Source organism: Nomia melanderi, chromosome 10 (genome assembly GCF_051020985.1).
Source record: "Nomia melanderi isolate GNS246 chromosome 10, iyNomMela1, whole genome shotgun sequence".
NCBI lineage: Eukaryota > Metazoa > Arthropoda > Insecta > Hymenoptera > Halictidae > Nomia > Nomia melanderi.
The window spans coordinates 9,213,063-9,225,391 of record NC_135008.1 but is presented as its reverse complement, the minus strand read 5'-3'; the positions used below and the strand labels follow the sequence as shown (position 1 = coordinate 9,225,391).

Below are 12,329 nucleotides of genomic sequence, written 5' to 3'. Positions count from 1 at the left end.
ATGCAATGGAATTTTACAGGAGGTGAGTCCTAATTTCTTAACTTCACTTAACGCCTGTTTTCTCTAATCCTGCATCAATCCACGCAAAAACGTTTCCTTCTTCTTCTTCTTCTTCTTCTTCTTCTTCTTCATCATCTTCATCTTACAATTAGTTCATTTGCAATTTACCTGCTTGCAGCTAATCAACGAAAAACGCTAATGATTATTTTTCCTTCGATAATTAAAATTGTTCGATTACCTCGTACGTTGATACATTTCCTGATTACAGACAGTTATTAATTACAATTATTAATTAGCTCTGTTCGATGCATCAAAAGGTATATTCGTATTCTACGAATTTTTCGACAAAATTACAATTCGCGTTTTTGTTTGATAGGTTCCGGTATGCATTTCGACAAATAAATTTTCATGTCTTTTCGCTTGTAATTGTTTGTATCGAACGTTACAGTTCCCCTTTGTGCGCCGACTGTTTTATCCTTTTTGTTATTAACTCTTTTATGCATTCGTCCCGACAAAATATTTTAGTTTCGGCGAACCTGCTTTCGGATTGCATGTTACGGGCTATATAGATTATATTATATATAATATACTATAAAATAATAATATATAATAATAATATAATGTTATTATATAGTATATTATATATATTATAATTATATATAGTCATAAGTATAATTAGCTTCGGCTTCCATTCTTCGTCGGTGCTTCGGTCTGTGTTCCTTGCATGACATGCGGTCCGAATATTCGTGGCGGCGGCCATTGTTGCGCATTGTTCGCTATCGGCTCCGCTAATTTCGTTCCACTGACAATAATGTTGCTCCGGGCCGATTGATGACGCGTTCGTGGCATCGCCGCGTTTTCCCATTCGGCCGAAATTTTCGTTCCACTGTCCCCATAAATATTTGACGTGCGCTTGCTTGTTAGATACTACAATTTCCGCCGGACGGGCCCGTGTCTCGTTTGGAAACCACTCGTGCACGGTGTTCGTTTCTGAATGAGTTTCACGATTTTTGAGTGTTCGTAGCGTAATTAAACGGCAACACAATCAGATAGATCGAAATTTAGTGAATTTGGTGAAATTGGTTCCCGATGTTCGACGATCCCGTTTCGTCTCGGCTAAAAATCTGTTTTGTTTGTCGTGGAGCAGAAACAGCAAGAGATGAACAAGAACAAGGAGATCATCGTGTTAGACCACAAACGATCGAACGCTATTAATATCGGGATGACCAAGTTGCCGCCGCCGAGATCGATCAAGACCGCCATCTTAAAAATGGACGCGACCATTATGAACCGGGAAGGTATCGAGGTAAGAAAACCATTGTAATTTCCACTGTATACTTTTATTACACTTCGAACATTCTTTACATCATTTTATCATCCATTACCAAGAAGATTATTAATCACAGATATATCTATACGTCTATATTTCACTAATACCTTTACTTCCTATCTGAAAACTTTACAGAAATCTGACTTAAAGAGTATCAATCGTCTTTCGATGGATATCGGGTCTATTTAGGCTCAGAATATAATATTCCATCATTATTCATTTCTTCTAAAGAGTCTCATGTGTCTGTTTTAACCCGGTATCCTACGAACACAATCACCGTAGAAATTGTAACGAGTTGACACGTCGACTGTCTTATTCCGACAAACCTTAATATGAGAAATAACAAATGTCTCCTTCATTTTTACCATAAAGTATCTGTCAATCAACATAAACATTTCCTTTATTCCGTTCTCTATATAAGAATCTATAAGAATGAAGAACTACGTAAATATCCGCAGTCTAGTGACAGCGCATTAACACGTTGCATTCCGTTCTCCGTCGGCAGCCGACGTGTCAATAAACGCTAAAGCTATCACGCCACCCCGAAGCATCGAAGAGACCTGTCTGACGTTTCTCCGCTTGTCCCTTACTTTCCTCCCCTGTAAAAAGGTAGCACTCGTCACAATCCCAATTTCGTTAGAGACCGGCGATCGCGAGCGTTACCGCGCCGGTCACGATTCTTGGTTCGCTGTTCAATCCTCGATAGGTTCCGTTCAGACCGCGCATGTGCCCCGCTCTTCCGTGGTTTTACTCTGATTTCTCTAATTTCGTTGTTCGATTCTTCTTTTCTTCGTTCGCCGCCCCGTCCCCGCTCGTCCTTTCGGCTCGCCACCCGTCCAACCGTCCCCGTTCCGCCCCCGCACGCGACAGAAACTACTGACGATGCTGCCGACCGAGGAGGAGAGGTCGAGGATACAAGAGGCGCAGGCCGCCAATCCTGACCTACCTTTGGGATCGGCCGAGCAGTTTCTTCTAACTTTGGCCTCCATCTCGGAGTTGCCCGCCAGACTGAAACTTTGGGCGTTCAAGTTGGACTTCGAGAATTCGGAGAAGGTAAGCAAGCCTCGGCGTTCCGCCGGATTCATCGATCGCCGAGCGGTCTCGTTGTGTCGACGCGAATCACCCGTCGCGTTCGCGAATCATCTTTCGACTTCCGTTTTTCCTGATAATGGGAACCGATATTATTAAACCGTAGACGTTAGAGAAATTAAATATTCATCCTGTCTAAACTGTTACTGTGGTCTTGGTTAGTCAACTGGGTTAAATAGCGACAAGATTCTTGTTTTATTTGCAGTTTGCAAATGATACGTTAGTAGAGTAAATATTACAAGTAAAGAAACAAACTGAAGAATAGTACGAAGTATCATGGACACGTTGAACAGTACGAAATTATATTAAACGCAATTGAATCGAACGAAAGGTAGCATCCTTAATTTAGTTATGATTCAGTTATGATTGAAAGAGATATAGGTAGAATATCTTATTGGAGACATTGGGATCGCCTGCCAATTAAATTTGATGAAATATTAGTTTTGATTAGTAACATTAATTGAATTCATCGACGGAACTATTGGTCGGTCGGTCGGTCGGTCTGTAGAGAGGGAGAGAGAGAGAGAGAGAGAGAGTAAGAGAGAGAACAATTCGAAGACGATGCGATTCTCTCGTTACGCCTCCCGTCGGTCGTTAGCTGGAACGACGTGCGGTAAATGCAACGTTATACGAGAAGCTGCATGTCATTCCGAATGCAAATTCTATTAAGCAACGTCGAATACGAATGCGCGCGTCGTAATAGCGATCGAATTGGCCCGTTATTTCTCACGAATCTCGTCTCGAATTCCACGGAGATAGTCCCCGGCGTGACGAGGAAAAACGCCAGGTATGCGGGGAAGGAAGTCGCGGGTGAACGTTCCCCGCATAATCGCGCGATTTCTTTGCCGTGAACACGGCGAATACCGATACGCGATCGTGCTCCGTGAACGGGACGTGCATCACTGTCTCGGAACGATGGCGCCTCGCCTGGAGGGCGCGAAACGCTTCGGTCGGTGTATAATCGGCCCAGAAGTCGACGGGCACATTCTTCGATAGGAATCATATAATTCGACTTCGACGGATATTCGCTTGTTTGTGACGTTCGCCAATCTGCAATTCACTTCTGACGAACAGATACAACCTGTATAATATTTACACAGTTGCAGATTATTCTCTGGGGAGATATGAAGATTTCATGTTTTAAAAATAATTATTCCCAAAACGTCGAAATCGCCTATCAAGTTACTCGAGAAAATTCAAACGAACACTACACGCTGATCTTATAATCGCGATAAAAGTCTCTAGCCTTTAACTGTTAGGTCGCTATCAGACGCCCTCGAACAATGCCATTTCTCCTTATTACGCGTCTTCTGAACACCGCTTTGACCACCGGCGTGGATCCTATGCGCGACGGAAATGATTTCCGGCGGAATCGTCGTCGAAAAAGCAAGCAGCCTGCGCTTCGTCGCGGCGCTCGCTCGAGGAATCCGTGGAAGTATGAGAGGATGATCGCGGCCGTCTCGACACAACGGGCCGTCGGCTGGGCGCCGGCTGCGAAAGAAATAATCGCGAACCACCTTTGTGACTCCAGGAAATTGCGGAACCTTTGATGGATCTGAAGCAGGGAATGGAGACCCTCCGAGTGAATAAAACGTTCCGCGGGATTCTGAGCACGCTCCTTTCGATCGGGATATTCCTCAACGGAAATGAGGTAGGTATTGAATGCCAGCCAAATGATATCCGCTTAATCCGTCCGCGGTAGACGCCGTTCGCGCGGAATCGATATCCATCCGCGTCGATAATTTTCGTGTAACCGTTGCCCGTTGATACGGAAGGAAGGGGAGGAATGGACCGAGAACCGTCTACTCCCCCTCTTCTCATCTTGGCCGGCTGCCATGGCCCCCGAAATCGGAAACTCTTGGCCTATCGCGCCTCCCTTTTGTTCGATAATGGTGAAACGTGGACGGTACTTGTTACCGTTCGCATGATTTGCGTTCCTGCGGTCCGCGGTCTGGAAAAGAAACGTTCTCATTGTTTTGCACGCCTTCTACGAGGCTCTTTATGTAGTCGGTGATGAGTGGACTGCGGATTCTCATGGTTTTATAAAACATTTGGAGGGGAAATGCATGAGATGCATAGGATATGAGGAACTATGTGAAATGTTTGAAGTGTAGTGCCCTTTGTAATGTTTGCTAGGAGACACTTTCTACCGCAATTTTAGTTTTCCAATCGTGTTCTTCAAAATGAGTTAACGTAAAAGTTGGTAGTTTAGTGGTAAGGAAAAAGGATTTGGAAGTTGGATAGTGGTCATTGAATGGAGGAGAAAAATTGTATGATTAATATATTATATTTGGGTCGAGAAAGTAGTAGTTTCTAAGTTGTCAAGGATTTTTCGTTTCTTATGAGACGTATGGATTGATCTTATGATTCGTGTAGAATTGAGCAAGTACTAAGGTTTGTTTAAAATTTTAAATATTTGTTCTGTCATCTTGTATGAAGTAGATTTGATGAGACTTAATGGTATGAAAGATAATGTCGGTTACGTGAAATGCAAGATCTGATAACTTGTCTCGATTAGCTAATTAGCTCGGTGTTTCTGAAAAAAATGATAACGCTCTATAATAACCTCTCGTGAAGCGTCCGTTCGAAATTACGCACCGTCCGTGCAAATAGAATCGTCTAACAGGAAGAAGTATTCGCGTTCGAACGGTACAAGTAACATTAATAACGAAAATTGTTGTTTAAACTAAGCAAACGACGCTTCGATTCGCACGAAACGCAAACAGTCCGATGACTTTCGTGCCCGGCGCAGCTGGACGCCTGATATGAAATCACACAAACAGTAGATTCGCACGAATATACGCACGCGTGTACACGGTATTTCAGTGCGGATCACCTGATTCTCAATTATACTAAAGGAATTAATTAATGTAATAACAACGAAATTAATTCATTTCATTGTAAACCGTATTTTACAGCATTCATAATATCGTCCAAGTGACCATCTCATTATTATCTATAAACTGATTAAACTTATCATTTACGTATTTACTCTTTAATATAATTAACTTTGTATAGCGACTATTTTAATATATCTTTAATTCAGAATGAGACACAAACGAGGAGCAACGATATTGTGGTTTCAGCTTCGTTTTCAGATCATCGACGATTGAAAATCACTGTGAACCACGACGATGCGCTAATAGCGCACGCGTGAGGCAGGTCAGTAGCGTTCACTGACGTTCCGCGCACGAAAAAGAGACAGAAATCCTGAGAACGATGTTGAAACCGCAATTCAATCGCTCTTGATTTTCGTCTTACTTTTGCTCGTAGAATCAACCCTTGCAATCTTGGTACGTGTAATCGTACACCGTGTATACACGGCGCGAGCCCTATCTTACGCGCGCTGCGATACCTTTTCATTCGTCATCGTTCACTTCCGTTTTCGAATGTATTAACCGCAACGATTCTTTGCGGCCGCTTGACTAATAATTTCTTATCGCTCCTCTCGGCGCCGTTGTTCGGTGTGTTTTTACACGACACGCTCATTTATTGAGGTTGTCGTGCGGCCGCGGGGCTCGCAGCTGACGTGAACCGAGCCCCTTTCCCCGTGGTCCCCGGCAAATTAGCAAAAACGGACCCGAGGTTGAATAAAATTTGTTATTCAGCTCGTTAAATTTTCCTCTTAGAATTTCACGCGGTCTTGCTCCACTCGATGCCGGTCGAAAGTGAATATACTGGGTGCTCCTTGAGTATCGAATTCCAGAAATAATTATCTCTATGTAAATGTATTTCTCCAGTTGACGCAGGATTATTTCCATATAAATACGTTCGCTAATTTCTGCGAGGCTTAACGATCAGTCGTTTCGATTATTCATCTTCGTTATTTCTTGCAGTTGTTTCTAATATACTTCTGTTTCCTTGCTGGTATATCTTAAAGTTCATCTATCATTTTTCTGAATAAATAGAATAGAAAGTTTATAGAGTTCAATCCAATGATTCGAACGCAACAATAGCGTATAGTCCGTTTACCACTTGATAGATAGCGATACAACACAGTAAATCTCTCTCTATGTGTTTCATTTATAGTTTCGACTGAATACATATAACCGTATTGACGAGTAGCAAACTGGTATCTAAAATGAAACTAGAAAAATTGAAAACTGTCTTGGGCCCGCATTCCTCAGCCTGACCGTCGAGTGGTAGACGGACCGTACACAAGACAGCCATGCCTGTCGACTACAGGTTTCCGCGAGGATTACGTTAGACGGGGAAAGTGGCCGGAAGCGTCCGGCGTGAAGCCCGAAGGGTCGAAGTTGGCCGGCGCGCACACGAGGTTCCGGGCGTCGCGTAACGCTGACACGTCCTCTCTCTCTGCCTTTTTCAGGTGAAGGGCTTTCAGCTGGAATACCTCGCCAAAGTACCTGAAGTGAAGGATACGGTTCACAAGCACTCGCTGCTTCATCACCTTTGCCACATGGTGATGGAGAAGTTTCCGGATTCTACGGATCTCTATTCGGAGGTGAGTGCCGCCGCTTTACTTCCGGGCGAAAACTTTGCGCTCCCGCGGACTTCTCAACCGGTTGTAAGACGGAATAACCCGGGCCGCATTTGCGAAATCGCGAAGTTCTCTCCGCGTCCCCGGCAAACTCTGCGGGGGAACTGTTTGAAACGCTGCTACGTGAAATTCCGCCAACGCCGCGACGGTTGCCGCGCGGTTCGCGTCTTATTCGAGAATCGTTTCCAATTTTGTCGCGGTTAAAGGGACCTCGGGCTGCTTAATGGTTTCTTACTTGCGTCGAGTTCCGCTCTTGTTCGAGTTCGTTGAGGATGTTTGGAAAATGGAGGAACAAAGAGATGAATTCCAGTTTTCATCTATTGTTTGAATCATAACGAATTCATTTCCGTATACTTACGAAACAGTATATCCACTTAAATATCAAGTACTCCGAGGAATTGCTTTTACATGAATCGTGTTTCACTGGAAACGACATTGAATATCACTAACCGAATCGTCAAATTTGATCACTCGCGTACGGAACTCTTTTAATCCATATGCATCGTTAATCGGGACATTCTGCATATAATTACTTTTAGTTGTGTATATGTTACTCGGCTATATCGGTCGGAGCAGATTAATTCCAATCAAAACCTGGGAGGACTTTCAGTTGAGCATCTCTGATTTATAAAGTAAGCTTCGCATTTAGAGCGAAGATGCAAATGGGTTAAGTATTCTCTGTCAACGTGTTATACGAAACTAATAACGAGATTCTGAGGAATAATTTTCCACGCGGCGTAATCCGTATCGTTTACGCATTTTGTTCAGATCGGCGCGGTGACGAGGGCCTCGAAGATCGATTTCGACGAGCTGGCGTCGAACATCGGCAAACTGGAGAGCGAGTGCAAGGCGTCCTGGGACCATCTCAAGCTGATCGCGAAACACGACGGTTCCACCATGATGAAAGTCAAGTAAGTGCCACCGGTGGAACGTGTTCCCGTGTCAGTCCGCGTGCCACGGCGGTTCCATTTCCGATTACCGCCGGGACAACCCGAGTTTCGGCAAGTTCCGCCGCGAAAGTCACTGGATCCGAGGAAGAAGCGTTCGATAAATTCGCGACAGACTTTTTTTCCCCGCCCCACCATCGCGCGGGCGAATCTGGCACCGCTCCAAATGGCACCACCATTAATTACCGAAAGCGTATTTCTTCCTTCCTTGGTCAGACTTCCTGCCCGGTCCCTTTAACTCCATTTTTTCTCTTTCCCTCTCTCTCTCCCTCTCCTTCTCTTCTATTCTTTCTTTTTCTATTTCACCTTATCCCTGCACCTACTTCGAGTTTCGCGGTGGATCTACGGACCTTTTATCTGCGTCTCTTCATCCCCCTGAACGGACGTTATCTAAGTCAGCTATACCGAATAGTATTTCGCTCCTTTCCCTTATTACTTTTCCTTTATCCACGGTAATTAGGCGCAGTTTGTTTTAAAGATGTGATCGGATGATGTAGAATGAAAGTTTCGTTCATGGAGATATTATATTTTGACGGTGGATTTCTGTGCAATTCTTTGGAATTGATTTACTGAAACTGGAACTTGACGATTTATGTCTTTTATCGTTTCGTTGTTACGATGGTATTGCGGGAAATATTAGGAATCCTTGAATGGTACAATTCTTAATGTCTCGCATTTTTAGAGTTGTTCATCTTGATTGACAAGCTTCTGCAGTTTGCCTATATTTGTGTTCGATCGTAGGTTTTAATTGTTCGATTGAACTGCATGCAAAGCGTTTAAACTATATCTCCCGGTAATCTGCATGATAACCTGTTCAATCTGGATTTGGCTGCAATCAGATTTCATAGCGCGTCCCGTGCGATCAAATGTTTATAAATTGGAAATTTCGCTGTCACGGTGACTTATTAATAAAAAAGAATATCGCTGCACTGTGTAATAAAAACGAACGGAGGAATTTGAATAAAAGTCGATTTAAACCTAATTATTTGATTTTCCGTGGAAAAACATGGAATTGAAACTTTGCTTCATTAATGTACGGAAATAAATCAATTTTACTGAAAGCACGGAGGGAAATATTTATGCACTAAAGCGAATTTATTTTCGGGTACGAAGTTCGATACATCATTATATGGTGTTTATATTACAACATTTGTTAAAAGATTATAAAGAGCGCGATCGTTTCATTTTTCCATTCCTGAGCAGGTGATAACAAAAGTAAATAATTAAACCGAAGACAAATAAATAAAGTTAATGTGATTTTGCGAACCGATAGAGTGACACTTTTAGACAGTTTAACGGAGAAGCGCAATCGCGCCGCTTAGTAGTCAAAACAGGAATTCACTGTTTAGTTTATTATTATACTTCAATTAAGAACTCCTTAATTGATGGAACTTTATCCTCCATCTTGTTTTCTTCGAAAGGGTCCATAAAACAGGAAATTTGCACATCCGCAGTCTACTCGTAAGAAGTAATGCTTTCTTCATTGCAGCATCCATTCAATCTATATCACCTTGTTTCCTGTTCCTTAGTTTACATTTAGTCATATTTCATATTGTACACGCCGCGTTTAAAATAAATAGCACTAACAGGCAAATGTGAATTAAAGAGAAGAAAGAGCCAAGCATCAGACAAACTTGAATTCACGTCAAACTAGAGTTTAATTAGAATTAAATATATAAAATCTTCAAAAAGGTTCAATACGATCTACTCACTAAACTAAAATAAATATCTCTAATTTCTTAATTATTTGTAAGTCCAATAATAAACCCGTTTTCCTCGTTTCCCAATAATTTAATTCTACAAATTCCTTCAACTTTATTCATCCCCTCGACTTTACTTTGGCAGTGACTTACACGTGTCACTCAAAGACCAGATTACCTCAACCTCTCCAATATTTTCCAAATTTAGTGCTAAAACACTTTATTAATTATTTCCGTTTATAATTCTATCAAATTTTCTATTTTCCATTTCGCAGAATCAATCACCTTGACAAATGAATTGCTTATGCAACAGCTCTTCCTTCCAAATACGCTCAAAGTTTAGATTCTGAACTATTTCAAGCCATTTACTAAAATTCGAAGTAAAGTCGGATACACTCGTCCCCTCTCACGTCCAGTGCCCACGGTAACACTACTCAGGGAAAGGAAGAAATGCGTTTTCAATCGGCAATTAGTCCGAATGCTCCCGGTATTGTTCCGGGCAGGCTGTTGGCCATCGTTAAGGTTGCCCGTTTACGAGCTCCTTTGTTCGCCGGTAGCATGCGTTAGGGCGCGTTTAATCGTATATTACAGTTCACCGTGAACGGGAACAATGGCGTTGCCCGGGACCTGACAAATCTCGTACTTAATTGCGGGCGTCGGAGAAGCGCGACGAAGCGCTGCCATTCGCGGCCCGCTTTTAACTCCTTGTCTTATATTATCGTATCAGACCCGTAATGACTTGAAACAGAATTCGACAAACATAATACCACTCATTTTCTTTAAGTTTCAATTGAACATTAATAACGATCTCCATAGAAACTCCAATATTGCATCTATTAAGACTTTAATTAATCTAAAATTCAATTTGCGTATTGGTAAATCAATTTCTTTAATAACTTCTCAGAGAAACATCTGTTACCTTTTCAATAATTGTAAAAGGAAGAAATCAGGAATGCATCATTTTGACCCGTCTGGGTTTAGAGTTAAATTGTAATATAATGCAAGTATGAACTAACTTCAAGAATTTAATTATTACCATTTCAACTGATTATGGCTACTATTGAAAGCAATATGATATTGTTTTTTCCTCATCATTCCGTCTTTACTTCAACAAATTATTAATATTGATTGCACTGATCATAGTCGAGAAAAAAATTATAGTGGTTAACACGGAAACTATTGCACAAACCTAAATGGGCCATTTCAAACATTCTATTTTACAATTATTGAGATTACGAAGAAAAATCCTCAGAAAATTCTCGTCTTCTCTCTGATCCAGTATCGCAGCTTCTCTGTAAGCGTACCTTAAGCCGAACCCGGCATCGGATATATTGTTTAACAGTGGAACGTGTCGTTAATATCGGCGCGCTTCACGTGCCCGTGGCAATTAACTGTAACGGGACGCCCTAAATGCCAGGGCCACGGGTTCGTTCGTTCGGTTCCGTCCGGAATTCGTTTACGACCGATCGTCTTCGCGGACCTCAAGGTATGCTCGCCCCGAACCTGACCGAGAGTAATGGGAATTTTTCTTGTACAAAATTCGCCGAGATCGATTCGCCGGGGTATCTGCGAACTGACGGGACGGCATCTTCGCGATATTTCTTTTAACCCGGCTATGACCCTCGCAGTTTATCTATACTCGTGAAATATTAAAAATATAAGAATACATGGACTAGTAACAATTTTCTTATAGTATTCCCAAGCTTGAAAATATTTTGAACAAAATGAGAACGCGATTGAATCGGAAAAGATTGTACGAACGAAATCGTATTTTAAGAAATAAGATCTCTTAATTTTCTTTTGATAATATGCGGGGTAGAATAGAATTCTTCATTGTCTAAAATATATCTACTTTCAAAGAGACGAATGAATTTATAAAATTTGCGCCTTTCGTTGATGAGAGTTTGTAAGAAATTTCTAGATCGGTATCTTTCCGACTCAACTTTGAAAGCATAGAAACATTCATAGATCCATAAATCTATTATTCCACTCTCGATTCACGTAACCGATAATTATATCGCCGTTAAATCGCTACGCCAAGTTCTCGAATAAACCAAAAACCGGGCAAAAAGTCCGCTATACTTACAAATCCAAAACACGAGCAACTGAAACGTTCGCGTTTCTACGGGAATGAGAAGGAGGAAACAAAATATTCGCTCGTCGGAGAGAAAAAAAAATGATCGTCGAACGGCGCAGTACAGTTTGTTAGCTGGATTTATTTCACTTTGAAAGGCGTGAAAACGGTTCCGAGCCTCCCCTAGCTTTGCTACCCTCTCTCTGTGTGTTCATTCAGAATGTCGGACTTCCTGGCGGACTGCGCGGAAAGGATAATCGTGCTGGGGATCGTGCACAGGCGGATCATAAATCGGTTCCATAAATTCATCCTATGGCTAGGCACCCCGCTGCACAGGGTGCAGGACACCAAGCCGAACGAGTTCTGCCGTATCGTGTCCGAATTCGCGCTCGAGTACCGAACCACCCGCGAGCGGGTGATACAGCAGCTCGAGAAAAAAGCCAATCACCGTGAGAGAAATAAGACCAGGGGGAAGATGATCACAGAGGTGAGTTACACGACGGTTCCTCGTATTTTTCTAGGGTACCGCGGCCGCTGAAAGTCTTTCGGTGGCTCCGCTCTCATCAAATACAGTTATCGGAGCGTGAAGGGCATTATGGTGCTCTTCCCTCCCTCTCGCTTTCCATCCCTCTTACATTCTCCAGCGGCCACCAAATTTCTCTCTTTTCATCCCTTTCCGCCGCTTCGCCCC

At 42.4% G+C, this 12,329-nt stretch overlaps 1 protein-coding gene across 6 annotated transcripts in view; it reads left to right on the top strand.

Moving 5' to 3' along the window:
• The window catches only part of Fhos (Formin homology 2 domain containing), a 231,842-nt gene that overhangs the window by 194,894 nt on the left and 24,619 nt on the right, over positions 1-12,329 (top strand). For 4 of the 6 annotated variants that reach the window (XM_031983115.2, XM_076371721.1, XM_076371720.1 and 1 more), the window contains 6 exons: positions 1,145-1,306; positions 2,201-2,383; positions 3,951-4,070; positions 6,747-6,881; positions 7,686-7,828; positions 11,858-12,125. In XM_031983115.2, coding sequence (XP_031838975.1) covers positions 1,145-1,306; positions 2,201-2,383; positions 3,951-4,070; positions 6,747-6,881; positions 7,686-7,828; positions 11,858-12,125 — 1,011 coding nt within the window. The remainder of the gene's footprint in view (positions 1-1,144; positions 1,307-2,200; positions 2,384-3,950; positions 4,071-6,746; positions 6,882-7,685; positions 7,829-11,857; positions 12,126-12,329) is intronic. The other 2 variants (XM_031983118.2, XM_031983117.2) reach the window with 1 other exon arrangement.